The sequence below is a fragment of the Manis javanica genome, chromosome 11 (assembly GCF_040802235.1).
Source record: "Manis javanica isolate MJ-LG chromosome 11, MJ_LKY, whole genome shotgun sequence".
Taxonomy (NCBI): domain Eukaryota; kingdom Metazoa; phylum Chordata; class Mammalia; order Pholidota; family Manidae; genus Manis; species Manis javanica.
The window spans coordinates 81,777,299-81,799,407 of record NC_133166.1 but is presented as its reverse complement, the minus strand read 5'-3'; the positions used below and the strand labels follow the sequence as shown (position 1 = coordinate 81,799,407).

The following is a 22,109-nucleotide window of genomic DNA, read 5'->3' as shown; positions in this document are numbered from 1 at the left end:
CTCTATCTAAATGTGTAAAAGTTAAAAACAAGCTGTAAAATGTTTCTTTAGATATAGAAAAAATTAAAAATTAGTCTTAAAGATAGCACAAGAGAAAAGCAGAGACTTGTATTCTACTAAATAAAGCTTCAAAACTCTCACTTCAGTGTTTGAAATAGTGAAATTATGACTGCACAGGGAACAACAACAATGTTTAAGTTCAACCAGTTTGTAGTTGGTTGAAATACAATTGTTTATTGGGATGCTGCTATTTTTAGTTTTAAAAGCAGGCGAAAACTTATATTTGTGTTCAGAGTAACAAATCTGTAAATTCTCCTTCAAAGAACAGAAGAGCCAGTAATTAATAAAGACAAGGATTCAGATTTATTTGGAAATTCACAGTTTCTAATGGCACTAACAGCTCCGTAGTTACATACTGAAAGTCATCTTTCCACAACTGGATGCTGCAAATGATGGTGTAACTTCCGCTCTACCTTTGCCCTCATCTGGACTTCTTTTCAATGGTTTCTATACAATCAGGCCCCTCTTGCTCTGAATGGCTAATTGTACAGACTGGAAAAAAAATTAAATCATCTAAAACATACTGGTGACCTAAAGCAGCAACTTAAACAAACAGAAAAGGCTTTAAATATGTCACATTACAAACAATACCTGCAGCAAGGTATCAGACAAGTTTAAAAACAGTTATTAGTAAAAGTGCTCAATAAGTTATAACTTAATTCTTACAACACAAAATGGTCAATTCTCTTTCAAAAAGATATTTCCCACTTTCACTCATTACTGTACAAACACCTATTAAGAAATCATTTATTCAAATATGGTCACTGCCAATTATTTTTAAAGAAAAACAAGGAGAAAATGCAGACACATGGACGTGACACATGTATACCTCTGCACACTTGTAGCCAATACAAAGCAAACACCAAGGAATAATAATCCCTTTGGACTCAATCAACTAGACGAGGCTCAACAAACTCACTAGCTGGTCCTGTTCGTATGTACACAGTCAGTGACTACATGGTAAGACCTGGACTCATTTGACAAACCTTCCAATTTTCTATTTATAATAATAGAAAACAGTGATCTGAAAGTCTGGAGGAATAGTGCTCATTGTGAAAATGTTTAAAATGTAAGGTAGCTAAAGAAAGCCTTTACAAGTGGTTAAATGTGTTTAAAAGGTGAATCTATAAAAAAATTTTTTTTGCAAATAGCATTTGCAAGAAAAGATCTTATGGTTTTTCTTCTCATTGAGTTAATAACTAAAGGAAACTAGTGTAAGTTAAATGAAAATAACATTGTCACCATTTATCTAAAAGAACAGACTTAAAAATTCCAGGAAGTGTTTATCACCAGTGAGTTTGCTAACAGAGGTCTAGCTGGCAAGTCTTAAGGATCTTTACACTGTCCGACTCACATTACTGGACTTCAGGCACAAATCAAGGCACCTGAAAGTCTTGTAGTGTTTGCAGCTTCAAAAAACTGACAAAGTTATAAAAGAAATCAAATGACAGGAAAAGTTCTCCCTCCTCTTCCAGTGGCATTATAAATAGACAAAAGGCACATAAATATGGGAAGGTGCAAGAAATAGGAACAAAGCTAAAGGAAGAGGTTTAGGCTTTCATTCCTATCCCACCCAAGGAACTGGGTTTCCAAATTACTTTTGTCCCAGTATTTAATCTGTGAAAAAACACCTTTATAAAATGTCTACCATTGTCCTTGTAGAAGGGATCCACCTTGTAAAACTGCAGCTCATTAACCAAGATTGACACAATCCCACGTACATTTTAAAAAGGCAGAACCCATAATTTCTGAATACTTTTTCCACTAATATTTTCTCCCTCCCCCAAACCCTTCAAATACCACAGACTGTTCTTCAAAGAATAGTAAGTCTCCAGTATGAAAAGTTCGATTAATTTTAGATATGTCCCGAGACCGCTGTAACACCAAATGTTCCCACCGTGATCTCTTTGTTTCCTTTGATTATGTCGTGCAGGCTTGGCAATGATCCTGACTTAGTCTGTATTAGAGTTTTTATCAGTTTTCCTTGGTCTTGGACTTTAGATCGCCTTCGTTTTAAAGCCCTCTTCTCAGTTTTTGTCTTTTGGGGCTGTCCATTGCACAGACTGGTGCAAGCTGAAATGCCACAAAAATAAGACTCTTCTGACTGTGAGGAGGTTTCTGAGCTTCCTTCAGATGGAGGACCCTTATAAGAAGAGTGATACACTTCTCCCATATTAGAAAAATCTCTCTGGTTCATATAGGGCTTCCTTCCTTTTAGGTCTCCATTGGCTATAGGGTGTGATGGAGCTGCTGGCTTTATGGTCTCAATTTTCTCAGTTTTGTACTTGCAGCGTTTCTTCTACAACACAAGAAAGAGTAGGAATGAGACCTTCAGTTGTTACCTAACCAATCATCTAGGGAGTTGAGCTAATGGAGGAAAGTGCCCCTCCTGGTGAAAAGTAAACAGTATAGACAGTGTATCATCTGTTGTGTTCTGCAGAGACGCCACTGTTACCTTCCCATTGGTAAGGACTACTTAGCCAAAACTCTTGTCACCTCTGAAGAGAGATTTAGGGTGATATCTAACATCTGAATAGCTATTACTGCCACATAGTACACAGATTGCCTTCTTTCCTGTGTACCCTCCTTACTTTGAAAGGTACTCTATTCCTAGTTATTAAATGAGAAAGTCAAGGCTCACTGGTTTGGATTCCTGCCCAAGTTACAATGTAGTAAGTGGCCAAGTTGGGACTGAATCCTAGGCTACTTGGCTCTGAAGCCCAATATCTTTCACCTAGAGGTAATTACCTCTAATTGAAATGAGTACTATTTCCTTTGAGAGGCAAAACGGAAAAAGTGGTGATTTTATAACCAAAAAAACCTATGTATATTCTGAATTTTGTCACCTATCCAATGGATCATTTAAAAAAACAAACTGAGTTTCAGTTTTCTCACTGAAAAAGTACAGAGAGTATCGTCTTCTGTCATGGGGATTGAAGGAGAGGTGCACCCACTGTGTCTGACATGAACTGATGCTCAACAGTGACCAACAGCCATGGACCAGTAAAGCTGTTTCTGTAAACGGCCAGACAATAAATACTTTAAGGCTTTACAAGTCACATTCTATCTCTCCTACATATTCTTTTTATTTTACAATCCTTTAAAAATGGCTCTAGGCCCATACAAAACAGGCCACAGGCCATATACACCTTGTGCGTTGTAGTTTGCTGACCCCTGTAAACATTTTTTTTGTATGATTACCATATTGGAAAAAAAAACCAGTAAGTTTAAGAACCACTTAAAGATTATATTAAACCTTTCAACCTATATCTTCATGTACTACCAAATATGCTTAAAAAGAAACAAAATATTACCTTTTTTTCTGGAGAAAACTTGAGGGGTTCTACGATGTACAAATCATTTGGGTCTACTGTAAGAAAAAATAAAAAAGATGTGCAATGTAAAGTAGATTATGCTATGATTAAACACTACAAAAACATTATATATATCATCCCTTAGTGATTATTTTCCTAATAGAACCAATAACTTTATATTTATACCAGGTTAACCATATAGTTACGCATTTTAAAATCAGCAAACCAAAAGTGACAAAGTGGGATTTGGTACCCTTATTTTGGGCTTAACTGGTTACCTTCAAATAATTTTCCTAAAAGTTTCACCAAACAGTTTTGGCTATTAGCCAACACACTGCATGTTCTTCTTTGGGCCCAGCCCTACCCTCTTACCTAATGAGAAAAGTAACACTACCAGGTAAGCTAATACCAAACCTGCAGATTATCTGAGTATTTCTCTAAGAGACTTAAATTCTACACTGTATTGTAAATGGAGGTTATAAGGTGCAATAAGCAGCTGTGACCATATATGGGAACCAGACAAGGGAACACACATACACAAAAGGATGTCTCAGAAGTGTTTTCTAATTGTTTAGTACTATGGCTTCCTATGATCAAAACTATGAACTTCAAAATCTAAAAACAGCTTCAACATGCAATATAAATGACCAAGCAATCATGAATAAACACTTCTGGGAAGGTGAGTAAATTAGAAATATCAGATTTATGATTTCATTACTTTAAGCAGATTCAAGATAGCCCTATGTCACCACCACACTGACAAGATAAATGTAAATATAAAAGAGGGGCTATAAGACTTTAGTCCTAGCCAACCCATTTAAAGTAAATGATTTATGGTATGACAGTGGCAGAAGTTTGTTAAGGAGCAAATTCACTATGAAACTTCATACACCAGAAATTTAATAAGATTAAATAAATTTAATAATAAACATGATTCAGTTATACTTTATCATGTCTTAGAAATTTGTTAAGAAAGTCATCAAATACATAAAGATATTCAAACATTCCTTTAAATAGTCATTTCTACCAGATTACTTATCTTACTTGAATTGCTTTTTTTAAAAAAACATGGTATCTACTTCTACAAATGGTTGTGTTAATGTTATTCAGATCAACCACTCCACTGAAAGCAACTAATATGATGGATTTTATTATTTTTTTAATCACTAAACACACTGAAAAGCTGCCCCAATCAAATGATTCCCCAGCCCAAAACTGAAGGAAAAGTGGGAATCCAGACAGTAAGTGGAACACAGAAGTCCTTTTTGTCCTGAAAGCATATGCCAGTGTAAGAATATGTGAATTTTAGTTCTGATGGTATCAAGGGAAAGGGGCCAGAAATCAAACCTCAGGGCCCACCCAAAGTTACAGTCCAATAAGATACCCTCCCCTTCTCTACAGTAAGCTGGGACTCCACAAAGGACTATACCTGGAGGGAAAGAATGAACCCACGCAGGAACTTACAGAGCAAATGCCCATCATGTGGTGGTCCAACAACCTTGAGCCATGAACATAAAGTATTCCTGAATGTAAAGCAAACACAAATTCTCTCTGGAATAAGCTCTCAAATTAATCCTACAAGTAATTTTGCAAAGAAAAGGACAAGCAGACAAGATAACCAAGCACACAAAGACACAAGGCACCTTGAGCAAGAGCCTTCAAAGACAATTAATGAACAGATTCACAAAGATTTGAGAGTAGAATTATCAAATACAGACTATAGTATAAACAATTATACTATGTTTTAAAAAAAACAAGCTGGACAATATCTGCAGGGAACATAAATCAAGAAAAAAGGACCTAGATGCTTAAAAAACAATACTAAAAGAACTAGAAATGGAAAATGTAACAACTGAGATTAAAAACTGAAGAGATTAATTTAACAACAAACTACGGATACCTTAAGAATATGTCCTGAAACACAGGTCAGAAAAAATCATCCAAAATACAGCACAGAAGACAGTAAGATCAGAAATAAGAAAAGTTCCAACATGGGATACAGGGAGGACTATCACATTTAATTTAATGGAGATCGTTTAAGAGTATGTGGCTGAGATATTATTTAGGGGGAAAATAATGGCTAAGAATTTTCCAGTACTGATAAAAGATACCAATTCAGAGATTCCAACAAATTTAAATAGGAATAATAATAACAATAAAAGTAAAGAAAATTTCAGTTTTAAGGGAAGTAATGACAAATAGAAGGTCTCAGAAGAGTTAAGAAACTGGTATATATGTGGAGAAATTAAATGAACACAAGTGCAAAAAGATACCTTGCTGAATTAAAACTGAGAAGCAAAGTAAAAAACAGAATTAAAATACATAAGAAAAGCAACACATAAATCAAGCTGGGGATAAAAAAAAATCTTTGTACCATTCAAGAAGAGGTAAAAGTACTGATTAACTTTAGACTGTGGTATTTGTATTTCCAAGGTAACCAGAAAAGGAACAAAAACACTGTACAATTTTTAATCTAATGACAGAAAACAGAAGAATCTCCTCCTCCTTCAACAAAAAATCTTAATGAGGGCAAGGGAGGGGAAAAATAAGAACAGTTAATATGCAAAAGATATGGGAGGAGGCTCAAGATGGCAGAGCAAGCAGGCAAGGTGGAAACCTCCTCCCACACATATACCAAGGAGGCAATTACAGCAAATACAATTAACCCTGAAAACAAACTGAAAACTGCAGGACAGACCACCTACATGTAGTGAAGAAGAGAAGACCACACAGAAAAGAGTATAGTGGCAGAGCCACAATGGAGCAGGACCGAAGCCCTTCCCCTATCGCAGCCCACAGGCAGGAGGAAGAGGAACAAAGCAGGGAAGAGGCAGACACCCAGGAACTCTGCATACCTGGCCCTGGACATCTGCTCAGGAACATGAGTTCACACTACACTGGGTTCTGGAGATTAGTGGGACTGGATACCAGGGATGGTTGGAACACTCTGGGAGGCTGAGACACCAGCCACCTGTGGACAGGCATAATCCACTGGTCCCGCTGAGACCCAACACAGAGGCAGCAGTTTGAAAGAATTGCCACCAGCACAAGGGGAGTCAGAGAGGTGAGGGTTGGATGGGGCTATTTCTGCAGGAGAAGGGGCAGGTGGACGTTTCCTGCCCAGCCATCCCTCAACCTAACAGGTCAGGCACTCTCAGGAGCCCCAGGTGCTCCATCCCTGTTGCTGGTGGCTCAGCCCTGAGTAGCTTCCCTGCAGTGCCAGTGAACCAACCCACCAGTCTTGGATTTTGCTGCCCGGTGGGTAGAGGGAGACCCTCCCATAGCTTTCACAGCACTGCTTCAACCCAACTGGGGAGGCACCTGCAAGAGCCAGCTCTGAGAGCTCCTTCCTCCCCATGGGTGGCCAAGCCTGGGGCTACATGCCTCACTGCTGCGACAGGGTGCCTACAAGACTCACTGCAAAAGCTGCACGCCTCAGCACAGCCTCCTGCCACTCATGCTATGCTGCTTTCACAAGCCTGTGCACACTTCCACCATTCCCCCTCCCAGTGGGTGACTCACAGCCACTGCCAAATGGATAAAGAAACAAGACCCAACTATATGCTGCCTATGGGTGACTCATTTCAGACCAAAGACATACACAGACTAAAAGTGAAGGGAAGGAAGAAGATATTTCATACAAACAATAGGGAGAAAAAAGAGGTAGTTGCAATATTTAGACAAAATAGACTTCAAAACAACAGAGAAGAACATTACATAATAATAAAGGGGTCAGTTCAACAAGAGGATACAACCATTATAAATATCTATGCACTCAACATAGGAGCACCTAAATATATAAAACAAACACTAACAGAATTAAAGGAGTAAATAGATCATAGCATATTCACTGTAGGAGACTTTAATATACCACTCACATCAACAGACAGAAAGAAAATAAATAAGGAAGAAGCACTGAACAATACAGTAGATCAAATGGACTTAACAGATACCTACAGAACACTCTACCCAAAAGCAGCAGGATACACATTTTTCTCAAGTGTACATGGAATGTTCTCCAGAATAGATCACACTCTAGGCCACAAGAGCCTCAATAAATTCAAAAAGGTTGAAATGTATTAGGCAACTTCTCAGACCACAATGGTATGAAACTAGAAATAAATTACACAGAGAAAACAAAAAAGCCTACAAACACATAGAAACTAAACAACATGCTTCTAAATAATCAATGGATTAATAAACAAATAAAACAAATCAAGCAATACATGGAGACAAATGAAAACAAAAATACAATAATCCAGTATTTGTGGGATGCCACAAAGGCTGTTCTAAGAGGGAACTACATAGCAAATACAGGCCTACATCAAGAAACAAAGCAATTCCAAATAAACATTCTAAACTCACAATTAAAGAAATTAGAAAAAGGAACAAATGAAACCCAAAGTTAGTAGAAGGAGGGACAGAATAAAGATCAGAGCAGAAGTAATAGAGAGAAGAATAAAACAAAAGAAAAAATTGATGAAACTAAGAGCTGGTTCTTTGAGAAAATAAGCAAAATAGATAACCTCCTAGCTAGACTAAGCAAGAAAAAAAGAGAGAGTACATAAATAAAATCAGAAACAAAGAAGAAAGAGCCACAATGGATACCAAGAAATATAAAGAATTATTAGAGAATAAAATGAAAAACTATATGCCAATAAATTGGACAACCTAGAAGAAATGGACATTTTCTAGGAAAAAACGACCTTCCAAGGTTGACCCAGAAAGAAACAAAATCTGAACAGACCAATTATGAGCAATGAAATTTAACTGGTAATCAAAAAACACCCAAAAAACAAAAGTCCGTGTCCAGATGGACTCACAGCTGAATGTTATCAAACATGTAGTGACCTAATACCCACCCTCCTTAAAGTTTTCCAAAAAGTAGAAGAGGAGGCACTACTTCCAAACTCATTCTGAGCCAGCATCATTCTAATACCAAAACCAGGCAAAGACACTAAAAAAGAAAAGTATAGACCAGTATCCCTAATGAACACAGATACAAAAATCCTCAACAGAATATTAGCAAACCGAATTAAAAAATACATCGAAAGGGTTATCCGTCACAAACTAGTGGGATTTATTCCAGGGATGCAAAGATGGTATAACATTCATAAATCAAACAGTACACCACAGTAACAAAAAGAAGGTTAAAAACAACATGACCTCAATAGATGCTGAAAAATCATGACAAAATTCAACATCTATGCATGACAAAAACTCTCAACAAAAAAGGTATAGAGGGTACATGCCTCAACATAATAAAGGCCATATATGACAAACCTACTGCCAACATCACACTTAACAGTGAAAAGCTGAAAGCTTTTCCTCTAAGATCAGGAACAAGAGAAGGGTGCCCACTCTCACTGCTTTTATTCAGCATAGTACCAGAAGTCCTAGCCACAGCAGTCAGACAACACAAAGAGATAAAAGGCACCCAAATTAGTAAGGAAGAAGTTAAACTGCCACTATTTACAGAAAACATGATTATGTACATAGAAAACCCTAAAGAATCCACCAAAAAACTACTAGAACAACTGAATTCAGCAAAGTTGCAGGATATAAAATTAATACACAGAAATCTGTTGTGTTCCTATATACTAAAAATGAACTAGCATAAAGAGAAATCAGGAAAACAACTTCAATTACAATTGCATCAAAAAGAATAAAATACCTAGAATTAATCCTAAACAAGGAATAAACAAGGACGTGAAAGACCAATACTATGAAAACTACAAGACACTCATGAGATAAATTAAATTAAGAAGACACCAAGAAGCGGAAATCTATCCCATACTCACGGATAGGAAGAATATTGTCAAAATAACCATCCTGCCCAGAACAATTTACAGATTTAATGGAATCCCTATCAAAATATCGATGGCATTCTTCAATGAATTAGAGCAAATAGTTCTAAAATTCACATGGAACCACAAAAGACCCCGAATGCCAAAGCAATCCCAAGAAAGAACAAAGATGGGGGGATTATGCACCCCGATTTCAAGCATTCCTACAAAGCTACAATAATCAAAACAATATGGTACTGACACAAGAACAGACCCATAGATCAATGGAACAGAATAGAGTGCCCAGATATAACACACACATACATGGTCAACTAATATACAATAAAGGAGCCATGAATATATACTGGGGAAAAGACAGTCTCTTCAATAACTGGAGCTGGAACTACTGGACAGCTACATGCAAGAGAATGAAACTGGATTACTGCCTAACTTCATACACAAAAGTAAACTTGAAATGGATCAAAGACCTGAATGTAAGACATGAAACCATAAAACTCTTAGAAGAGAACATAGGCAAAAATCTCTTGAAAATAAGTATGAGCCATTTTTTCCTGGGCACATCTCCTCAGGCAAGGGAAGCAAAATAAAAAATGAACAAATGGGACTAGATCAAACTAAAGAGCTGCTGTAGAATAAAGGACACCAGCAGTACAAAAAGGCAACCTGCAGTATGGGAGAATATATTTATAAATGATTTATCTAGTAAGGGGTTAACACCCAAAATATATTAAGAACTCATATGCCTCATCACCAAAATAAATCAAATAACCTGATTAAAAAATGGGCAGAGGCAGAGGACCTGAACAGACATTTCTCCAAAGAAATTCAGATAGCCAACAGGCACATGAAAGATGCTCCACATCACTAATCATCAGGGAAATGCAAATCAAAACCACAATGAGGTATCACCTCACACCAGTCAGAACAGCCACTATCCAAAAGTCAATAATTAACATGTGTTGGTGAGGATGTAGAGATATGGGAACCCTCCTACCCTGTTGGTGGGGTATCAATTGGTGCAGCCACTGTGGAAAGCAGTATGGAGGTTCCTCAAAAAACTTAAAAAAAAAAAATACCGTTTGACCCAGTAACTCAACCTCTAGGAATTTACCTGAAGAAAAAAAAAACCCTGAGTTGAAAAGATATATGCATCCCTATGTTTATTCCTGCATTATTTACAATAGCCAAGATATGGAAACAACTTAAGTGTCCATCAATAGATGAATGGATAAAGAAGATGTAGTACATATACATAATAGAATATTATTCAGCCATAAAAAAAATCTTGTCATTTGAAACAACATGGATGGATCTAGAGGGTATAATTCTCAGTGAAATAAGCTAGGCGGAGAAAGGCAAATCCCATGTGATTTCACTTATTCCTGAAATATAAATGCAAAGCAAAATGGAATGAACAAAACAGAAGTAGACCCATAGACACTGAGAAGTGACTGGCAGTTACCATGGGGGAGGGGTTTGGGTGAGTGGGTGGGGACACTGAAGGGGATATAGAGGCATAAAAATTCTCAATGATAGTGTAGGTTGGTCACAGGGATAGTTGAGCTTGGAGAATACAGCCAATGATTCTGTAACATCTTTCTTTCTTGACAGATAGTAGCTGTATTAATGGGGGTGAGGACTTAATAGTATGGGTAACTGTTGAAGCACTGTGTTGTACACCTGAAACTTATGTAAGATTGTATATCAATGATACTTCAATTAAAAAAATATGCCAATACCTTTATGTTAATAAATTTTAACATTTAGATAAAATGGAACATTGCTGTAAATTTTAAAGTGACCAAAAACCCTGGTTCCTATAACCTGAATTAGAGGCCAAAAACTTCTCTTACAAAGCAAATTCCAGATCTACATAACTTTACTGATTCAAAAAAGAAATAATTATAATCTTAACCTTTTCCTGAGAACAGAAAACAAGAACAGTGCTCATCTGATTTTATAAGCTTTTGCATAACAAAATCCAACAGTCTGAGAAATAAAAAATTACACGCCAAGCTTATTCATGAACACGTCCAAAACTTCTAAGTTAATAGCAAACACAATTATTTAAAACTAACAATATACACACAAAATATATAAATAAATGAACTATCCTGGCCAACTTGTGTTTAGTAAGAATGAAATAAAATTTTGACTTTAGAAAATCAGTTAATTTATTTTAATAACTGATTAAAAATTATGTTAAAAGATGTTAAAAAAATATTTGGCAAAATTAAACAGATTAATGAAGGAGGGGAACTATTACCAAACAAGAGAGAAGAACTTCTTTAGGTAAAGGGTATCTATAAAACAACTATGACAAATATAATAATACATAACATTTAGAGCTTTCTCTTTAAGAATAGGAATAAGACAAAGGTGCCCATCCACCATTTCTATTCAACACTGCTAAAATGCTAGCCATTGCAGTCAAGGAAGCAAAAGAAATAAAGCTATAAGGATTGGAAAGGAAGAAACAAAACTGTCTTTATTCTCAAAAGATATGTCTGTAAAATACAAAATAACCTAGAAATGAACTATTCAGGTAAAACTACATTGCTGTCTATAAAATCAATATAAAAATCTAGGCACTAGTTCCCAGTCTCACAAGTAAAAGCAGTCCAGTAGTTGCCACTTGTTCCTAATAACAAGTAAAAAGCTAAACAAACTGAAAAATCAATACTCTTACATCTGTCAGAGAAGTGAGGTCACAAGGCAAACCATTGTCCCCAAACTTGGAGACAAAGACGCAGATACTAACAATTTCAACTCACCTGGGCAGAAACCTCTGTGGGAATCAGTGCCTGAGAAGGAAAATCTGAACTGTAACTGACAAATTGCTAGACATACAGTGCAGACACGTTTGTGACTTAAACACTCCAAGGGGGATGGAATCAGAGAGGAACCCCAACACTTTTTTGAGTTTTACATCAAAGAACTCTACCAGGTCCTCACCATTTTGAAATATGCCAGAGCATTCTGTTCTTGGAAAGGCCTGCCTTTGGGAGAGACTATTTTGCCAAAGTCTAACCTGCCTGGGGGAAGGGGAGACCTGAGAAACACTGGTGAGGTTCACAGTCCAGGGACAAAAATTCACCAAAAGACGGAGACCTAATTACAGGACTATAGAATGCTTCCCTTACCACCACACCACTACACCAGTAGAGGTCTATTTACCACAGTTCCTTTTACCAAGAACATCATGTCCCCCTTTCAATAGAAAATTACAAGGGACAGTAAAAGGTAAAAGAACAAAGTTTGAAAAGACAAAACAAGCATTAGAACCAGAGGTTGATATGGCAGGAATGTTGGAATTATCAAACCAGGAATTTTTTTAAGCTATGGTTAATATGTTAAGAGCTTTAATGGAAAAAAGTAGACAATATGCAAGAACAAGTAATGTAACAGAAAAATCCTAAAAAAGAAATGTTAGAGATTCTTCACAAATGAAGAATACCTTTGATGACTACATTAGTAGACTGAACACAGGTGAGCAAAAAATCACTGAGCTTGAGGATATGACAACACAGACTTCTAAAACTAAGGAAGAAACACTCCTCCAAGCTCATTCTATGAAGCTAGCATTACTTTGATACCAAAGCCAGACAAAGCCACAACAAGAAAACTACAGACCAATATTCTTAATGAGTATCAATATAAAAATCCTCAACAATAAAATACTAGCAAACCAAATCTGACAGCACATTAAAAGGGTTATATACCATGACCAAATGAGGTTTATTCCTAGACTACAAGGATGGGTCAATGTATGAAAATCAGTCAATGTAACATACCACATTAACAGAATAAAGGACAAATACTATATTTTCAGCTCAACTGATGGAGAAAACGCATATGATCAGATTGAAAACCCTTTCACGAGTAAAATATTCAATACATTAGGAACAGAAGGAAACAACCTCAACATATTAAAGGCCATCTATGAAACTAACATAATACACAGTAGTGAAAGACTGAAAGATTTTGCTCTAAGATCAGAAACAAGGCAAGGATTTCCACTCTTACCACTTCCATTCATCATAGTATTTTAAGTCCTAGCCAGAGCAATTAGGAAAACATGAATTAGCAAAAAAGGAAATAAAAGGGATCCAAATTGAAAGAAAGAAGGTAAAATTATCTACTCAGAGATGACATGGTCTTATTATTTAGAAAACCCTAAAAATTCCACACACAAAAAAACTGCTACAAGTAACAAATGTATTCAGTGAAGCTGCAGGATACAAAATCAACACACAAAGATCAGTTGCACTTCTACACAGTAACAATGAAAATCCAAAATGGGAATTAAGAAAAACAATTCCATTTACAAAAGTATCAAAAAGAATAAAATACTTATGAATAAGCCTAACTAAAGAAGTGAAGGACTTGTACATTGAAATCTACAAGACATTGATAAATTAAAAGATTCAAACAAATGGAAAGGCATCTCATGCTGACTTGAAGATTTAATATTATTAAGATGTCCTTTCTATCAAAATGATCTATAAATTCAGCATAATCCCTATCAAAATCCCAAAAGCATTTTTTTCCAAAACAGAAAATGCACCTGAAAATTCATAAAGAATCTCAAGGGACTTCAAATAGGTAAAAAAAATTCTGAAAAAAAAAAGAATGAAGTCAGAGGACTCATACTTCCTAATTTCAAATATTTTTTGCATTACAAACCTACAGTGATCAAAACAGTGTGGTAGTGTCTTAAAGACAAATGGACTGATGGAATAGAAAGAGGAGCCTAGAAATAAATCCTCATACATATGGTCAAATAATCTCCAACAAGGGTGCCAAGAAAACTCAGTGGGGAAAGGACAGTCTCTAACAAATGGTGCTGGATATCCACATGCAAAAGAATGAAGCTGGGCCCTTACCTTACACAACATACAAAAATTAACTCAAAATGGATTAAAGACCTAAATATAAGACCTAAAACTATGAAATTCTGAAAGAAAACATAGGGAGAAAATTTCATGACATTGAACTTGGCAATGATTCTTTAGATAGACATCTAAAATACAGGCAACAAAGACAAAATAGACAAATGGGACTATGTCAAACTTAAAAACTTCTGTCCATCAAAGGATAGAACAATCAACAGAGTAAAAAGGCAACCCGTCAAAGGAACAATATATTTGCAAATCATGTGTCTAATAAGAATTAATATCCAGAATACATAAAGAACTCCTACAATTAAATGACCACAAAAAATCAAATAACCTGATTAAAAAAATGGGCAAAGGACTTGAACAGATATTTCTCCAATGATGGTTTACAAATGGCCAAAAAGCATATGAAAAGATGCTCAACATCACTAATCATAGAGAAATGCAAATCAAAACCACAATTGAAATATCTATCACCTCACACCCAGTAGGATGTCACCTATTACATATTAAACACATACATATATATATATATACATACATATATATAAAAACAAGTGTTAATGAGAATGTGGAGAAAACCAGAATACTTGTGCACTGTTGGTGGGATTGTAAAATGGGGCAACCACTATGGAGACCAGTATAAAGGTTCCTCAAAAAACAGAACTACCATATTACCTAGCAATTTCACTTCTGGTTACATACCCAGAACTGCAAGCAAGGTCTTGCAGAGATATGTGCACACTCATGACACAGCAGCTCTGATCACAATAGCCAAGAGGTGGAAGCAAGCCAAATGCCAATCAACAGATGAATAAATAAAATATGGCATATCTGTACAATGGAATATTATTCAGTGTTAAAAACAAAGGAAATCCTGTCACAGAAATGCATACATGTGTTCACCAAAGATATGTAATAGCCTCAAACTGAAAATAAACCAAATGTAAACAATATCTGTAATATGGAATATTATACAGGAATGAGAATAACAAACTACAACTATATTCAATGACATGGTGAATCTCACAATCAACAAAATTCACAAGGTGACTCCCTAGGGTAGGATAGACAGTGACTAAAAGAACATAGTCAAGTTCTAGGGTGCCAGATCATGTTCTGCTTCTTAATGTGGGTGCTTATCACACAGATGTGTTTGGTTTGTGAAAATTCATCAAGCTTTAAATATGATAATTACACTTTCTTGTATGTAATACTTCAATTAAAAATTACAGTTCTAAAAAGACCTATCAGCCAAAAGAAGAAAAACATAAGAAAGAAAAAAGTAGGAAGGAGAAAGAGATTTATTAGTCCTGAGTAAACACACATGTAAATGGGGTAAGCTTGTAAAGCTTTGTGATAACAGTAAACCAGTGAAGCTCAGGAATGATTACTTGAATGGTTTAATCAATTGAAACATGGTCTGCTCAGTAACTAAATCCTAAAGAGAAAGAGAAAAAAGCCAATGATTATTAAGAAAGCACTCCTAATTGAAATAAATAATTAATTTAGTTATTTTAATGTTGCTGTGAAGGTCAATTTCTTAATAAACACTAATTAAAGCAGTAATTATAAAAGTACTAATATAGGAAAATAGTCACTCAGTACACATCCATTCATTTAGGTGTTAAGTATTAACTGAGGGTTAGACAATGGAAGGCTAGTATAGACCCTGGACTATAAAAAAAGAACAGATTTTTTTCCACAAAGTGTGTCACAGACCTAAACTGGAGACAAAAAGGGTCCTACCTGCACAGGAAGAGGAGGCAGATAAGCACAGGATGCTATGGAAGCACTCAGGTTTTTCATATCTGTTGAACTTTCTCAAACATCCCTTTCTAAAAAGAAATACTTCTAAACAGGAGCCATGTGCAAACAAAGCTACCAATGGCTAATAAACTAAGCCCCCCTCCCCACTTTTAGGCTTTTAGGAACAAAATTACAGTGTGAAAATGATAAGGTGGCTTTGACAGAGCACAAACACAAAGGTGATTTATACCCATTATTCTGTGGCAGATGGTCTCAAACACAAGAAGTAAGCTGTATTTGTTTTTATTTAAATATACATTTTACATATCCACAAAAACCCACCTTCTTTGCCAGTTAACTGTAGAGACTTGGACCTGATGAGTGGGAATGAAGTTCTCCTTTTCAAATTCATATCATCATAGGAAGAGAAACACCTAACACATTCAAACAAATCAACATAGGGCACAGTGAGTAAACTACATGTAATTTACCTGTAGTTGGAGCTAGGTGAGGCTACATGCCACACAGGACTAATGTCTAAGGTAATACTCCAGTTAATTACCAATACATGTAAAAAAAAAAAAAAAAAAGAAAAATTAAAGGATCATTCTCTAAAACGTGCTATATTAAAATATCTATTCTTCCCCTTTCCAATTCCGCATTCAAGCATCTTTCACAACTAACATATGTCAAGAGTTTTTAGGCACTTACTATCAGTGTTTTCTCTATTAAAGAGTTCATGGAACCTTCCAGGCACAGCACTGCCTCACTAGTTCCAATGATGTTTTTAACATTTTGGTTTCAAGATAATCACATGGGGAAAGAAATTATCTCAGTATCTCTGTATTTGCTCAAGTTTCTCAAAAATATAAGAAGTACTATAAAAAAAGAAAATTATAAAATATAATGCTGATGTTACCTTTTAGGGCTTGGATACTGATTACTTTCAGGAAATTTTGAAATATAATCTCCATCAAATTGAGAGGCGTTTCGACAACGCTGCATACAAAGCATCAGTCCCAAGACAACACAGAGAACCAAACATATGACAAGGTAGCTTTGTCGATCTGAAACCTGAAATTAGAAGAGGGTTTAATAATAATAATTTGAAAAAAACATACTAGGAAACAACACAGTGGAATCTAAAATTCATAGGACAAATCATCTTAAACATCTTTTCAATGTGCTTCAAAACCATAAATGCAGGGCGTGCTCCTTGAAAATGTACTACTAAAGCAATGCTTTTCCTCCCCGCCCCCCAGTTCTTTGAAAAATGTCAAACCTATGGAAAAGTTTGGAAATAGGAACATATTATGCCTTTTAGTTATGTCCAGAAATTGTTAACATTTTGCCACATTTGCTGGTCTTTCCATTTGTACTGTCTACTCAGGGAGAAAAAAAAAAATCCTGTTCTTACCTAGTTTCCCATCTTACAGAACTGAACCACCAATCACCCAGTGTTTTTTAAAGCCCAAAATCTGGGGATCATCCTTAATTCCTCATCCCATATATCCAATCTTTCAGCAAGGCTTGTCTTTCTACAAAGTATCTGAAAAATACCCTTAAAATATCCTGAATTCAACAACTTCACATGGTCCCACTTCTAAAACCCTAATCCAACCCACCTAGCCCAGGCTACTTACTGCAACTGCTTCCTAACTGGTTTTCTCCCACTTACACTCATGCTGTTCCCTAAGTAGCAATTCTCCACAGAGCAACAGATAGCGAGATGTTTCCAAGTGCTGTCAATAAGACAATCCATGTCACTTTACTTAATACCTTCCAGTGGCTTGCAATTCTTAGAATAAAATTCAAATTCTAAATTGCCTAAAAAGGCTACATGACAGGGCCCCTGCCAATACCCTGAACTCTTTTCCTAAACTCACTTGCCTTATTCACTCTGCTCCAGCCACATCAGCTTGCTTTAGACCCTCAAACACATCCCACTGTTTCTAACCGCGAGCACTTTGCCCTACGTCTGTTGACCCCAGGCCTTGTGTGGCTGCTCATGCCTCTTGACCTCTCAGTTCGAATCCCACTTCCTCAGATTAGCCTTCTGGCATCACCCCAGCTAAGGCAGTAACTGCCATACCGCACACACGTTTCATTCTCAACCCCACTGTCCTCCAATATTTACTCTGTGCATCCTTCTCTATGCTAGGAGAGAGGGCCCTCTGAAGCCAGGGACTATTACTCACTGATGTACGCCCCAACCTGTGCTGCACATACACTGGTTGTTCAATAAATACTTGAGAAATCAGTAAAAAAAAATTTTGTCAAGCATTTTGGACTAAAAGTGAAGTATGTGTTGTAACTATCAATAGTTTGCAAAAGGCCTATTACAATTGCTTTATAACTATTTTATGTTAAGACCTAAATAATGAAAGCCATGTTTTCCAAAAGATGATGATGATGTATTTCCAAAACTTCAAAATGCCACATTGTGGTATTCTGAAAAAGTTCTCTTACATGATTATTTTGTTTGGTTAAAGTGTTTAGATACCATGTTCTTAATAGGCCTGCCTTTATGACACCCTCTATATATGCACTGTGTCTTACAGTACCAGCAGCTGTAACAATTACCTCACGTCTCAGTTCTGCTATTGTCGTTGATAAGTTTGAAACAAGCTGGGTCATGTTGGTCAGCTGTGCCTGTAGCAACTGGATGGCTTCGGTCTGCCTCTGATCCTATGATAAAGGAAGAAGTAAGTATAATTTTCTTTGCGTTTTATGTGTATATTAGTTACAAGTTCAAGTAAAATAATCTGGAAAAACTCTTAAGTTTCTCAGGGGGGAACCTCTTAATGCATGAATATCATAAACTTTGACCAGAAATTTAAATAAAAAACACTTCAAAAATCTGAGACTGTTCAACCCTCCTTCCCTTCCCCCCAAGAAAAGATTTTGCTACTCATTGCTACATGTAGATTGTTGTCTAACAGAAGTTAATAAATTACTTTTCATGTTAACATGGGCTCCATACGTATGAGCATATAACCAGCTATATGCATAACAGTCATTCTGTCAAAAATGTTTTTAAACCAAAGCAGCTGGCAAAATGACATGCGGAAAATTTTCTGAAAAACTTTTTTGGATATAAAGTAGGCTCATGCCAAGAACGTGTTAGAAGTTCTTTTTAATAACATATTAAAATGAAATTAGGGCATCACACAGTCAAAATCTGCAGATGATCATCTAGTCAATGCTAGAATATCACCAAGGAAAGAAATTCATCAAAAAACATCCATCTTTCCAGTTCTGAATTTCAGAAACTTTTATAATCAACAAACATGTCTTTAAAATTTCATTTATATGCATATTTTGGGAATTATGCACACACAATGATGGTTATGAACCTTTATTAGGTAAGACTGTACTGAATAAGACTGAAATTTTCAACTTATTAGTGGGGAGGAAGAAAAGATGGCAGAAAGCAGTCAAGGAACTCTAACACTAATTGAGGACTCTATATACAATAGCTACATAACCATTTATTATTCTAGATCTATGTTTTTCAAATTTAGATTTTAAGTATGTTTTAAGTCACAACTATGTATGTGTGATGGGGAGATGGACATATAAAACTGTAACAAAAAGTGTCACTTACTCCCTCCCTTACTGTGATCACTAGTGCTACTTCCTATCCTACTTTATTTTTAAAATGCTGTAAGTGACTTATTACATTTTTCTTTTGGCTATATTTGACAAACACTGATAAATTCTAGAAAGTTATAAATATTTAAAGGACAAGCTATTAAATGTAGTGAGTTGTTTAATACTTGTAATGAAGAGTTACAAGATTACTTAAAAGTACTTAAATAAGTCTTTAGACATAAGGCACAGATGTAACATATAAATCAAAGAGAAAATTCAGAGGGGAAATCTCTGTATTAAAATTACTAAATACACTATGTCCATGGTCAGAAGACTTAATACTTTAAGATGTCCATTCTCCAAATTGATCTGTAAATTCAATACAATCCCAATCAAGATCCAAACAAGTTTTTTTTCTTATAAAAACTGATAAATTGATTCCAAACTCTGTATCAGCCAAAACAATTTTGGAAAAGAACAAAGTTGGAGGATTCACACTACCTGACTTCAAGAATTGCTGTATCGCTATCACAATAGTGTGGTATTGGCATCAAGACAGACGGACAGATAAATAGGACAGAAAAGAAACCAGAAACAGACCCACATATATATTAATATGGTCAACTGATGTTTATCAAAAGTACAAAGGAAATTTGGTAGAGAAAGGAAAGTTCTTTTCAACAAATGATGCTGAAACAATAAGATATTCATAAGTTTCCTAACACTTTCCTCCCCAAAAAGGAAATTTGACTCACAACTTGCAAATTGTAAAACCTTAAAATGTATCATAAACACGAAATAAAACTAAAACTATAACACTTTAAGAAGAAAACATAGCAAGAAATTCTTTGTGCTTTGGGTTAAGCAAAGATTTTGTAAAGCAAAGAAAAACTGGATAAATTGGGTTCATCATGGTAACAGACTGTAAAAACTTGCTAATAAACATACTTAATGGTGCAGTACTGAAATCTTTCCTTTGAAATTAACAAGATGGGAATGGCCACTATCACCAGTCCTACTGCACCACTGCACAGCTCTACACAAGAAGTGGGGAAAAAAATAATAAATCTAAAAAATGTAAGTATTAAAAAGAAGAAAACAGGCATTCTTATTCTCAATCAGTAAGATGACCTACATGGAAAACCACAAAAGATTTTAGAGTTTAACAAAGTTGCATAAAAGGCCACTGCATTTCTACACACAACACACACAATAAATCTCATTGTATGAGTAATGCTTCAAAAAAACTTCTCTAGAGATCCTTCTCCCAGCAATATTCTACACAATTCAGAGGGAATTTATATAAAAAATAAATAAGGCATGAAGACGACCAACCTGCTCCTCTGCTATTCTTGAAGTATTCTGAAGTTTTACTATTGTTTTATTGAAAGCCTTTTGCATTTCTTCCATTTGTTTTCGGTACCTGTGGAGTAAGAATTGATTTAAATAAGCCTTAATTTCTTCTTGTTTATTTTTTTTACTGGAATCTCCCTGATTTCAACATATGAAATAAGTCAATATTTCTGGAAATGGCCCTTACTGAGGCCTGTGCAATACAGGAACCTGAGGTCCCTTCAAGTATTTGCTACCTCAACATCAACTGCATGCATCTCACTGCCATACAAGATCAATTTGTCACATACATGGCTAATTAATTAACAGCAAAGGAGCTAAGCATATACTATGGAGAAAAGACAATCCTTCAATAAGTAGTGCTGGGAAAACTGGACAGCCACACACAAAAGAATGAAACTGGACCACTTAACTTAACTTACAACATACACAAAAATTTATTAAAATGGATTAAAGACTTGAATGTAAGACCTGAAACCATAAAACTCCTAAAAGAAAACATCAGTGAGCTCCTTATTAACACTGGTGTTGGCAACAGTTTTTTGGATTTGATACCAAAAGCAAGCAACAAACGCCAAGATAAATGAAACCACATCAAACTAAAAAGCTTCTGCACAGCAAAGGAAATGATCAACAAAACAGAAAGGCAATCTACCAAATGGGAGAAAATATCTGCAAATCTTCTATTTGATAAGGGGTTAACATCCAAATATATAAAGAACTCATTAAAAACCCCAGAGCAAAAAAAACCCAAACAATCCAATTAAGAAACTGATAGAGGACCTGAACTGACATTTTTCCAGTGAAGACATACAGATTGCCAAAAGGTACATGAAAAGGTGTAATATCACTAACTGTCAGGGAAATGCAAATCAAACCACAGTGAGGTATCACCTCACACCTGTAAGAATGGCTATTATCAAAAAGACAAGAAATAACACATGTTGGCAAGGAGGGAGGGAAAAGGGAAACACTGTGCACTGTTGATGGGAATGTAAATTGGTGCAGCCACTATGGAAAACAGAATGGAGGTTCCTCTAAAAATAGAACTACCACATGAGCCAGCAATTCTACCGAGTATTCATTTGAAGAAACCAAAAAACACTAACTCAAAAAGATATACAGCCAGTCCCTGACTTAGGATAGTTCAACTTTCAACTTGCAACAGTGGGAAAACGATATGCATGCCGTAGAAACCAGATTCTGAATTTTGATATTTTCCTGGGCTAGTGAAATGCAGTACGATCCTCTGTGGTGAGGCTGGACAGCAGCAGTGAGCTGCAGCTCCTCCCCAGTCAGCCACACCATCACAAGGGAAACAACTGATACACTTA

The 22,109-nt window shown here is 35.8% G+C and overlaps 1 protein-coding gene across 5 annotated transcripts in view; it reads right to left on the bottom strand.

Moving 5' to 3' along the window:
* Positions 1 to 340: 340 nt before the first annotated feature.
* SUCO (SUN domain containing ossification factor) overlaps positions 341 to 22,109 on the bottom strand; it is a 102,949-nt gene continuing 81,180 nt past the window's right edge. For 3 of the 5 annotated variants that reach the window (XM_037013676.2, XM_037013678.2, XM_073216764.1), the window contains 6 exons: positions 20,758 to 20,845; positions 18,412 to 18,516; positions 16,748 to 16,902; positions 16,171 to 16,262; positions 3,375 to 3,430; positions 341 to 2,359 (listed from right to left, as the gene is read on the bottom strand). In XM_037013676.2, the coding sequence (XP_036869571.1) occupies positions 1,916 to 2,359; positions 3,375 to 3,430; positions 16,171 to 16,262; positions 16,748 to 16,902; positions 18,412 to 18,516; positions 20,758 to 20,845 (940 nt within the window). In that variant the 3' untranslated portion in view covers positions 341 to 1,915. Of the gene's footprint in view, positions 2,360 to 3,374; positions 3,431 to 15,828; positions 15,918 to 16,170; positions 16,263 to 16,747; positions 16,903 to 18,411; positions 18,517 to 20,757; positions 20,846 to 22,109 lie in introns of those variants that run through there. The other 2 variants (XM_037013677.2, XR_005060094.2) reach the window with 2 other exon arrangements.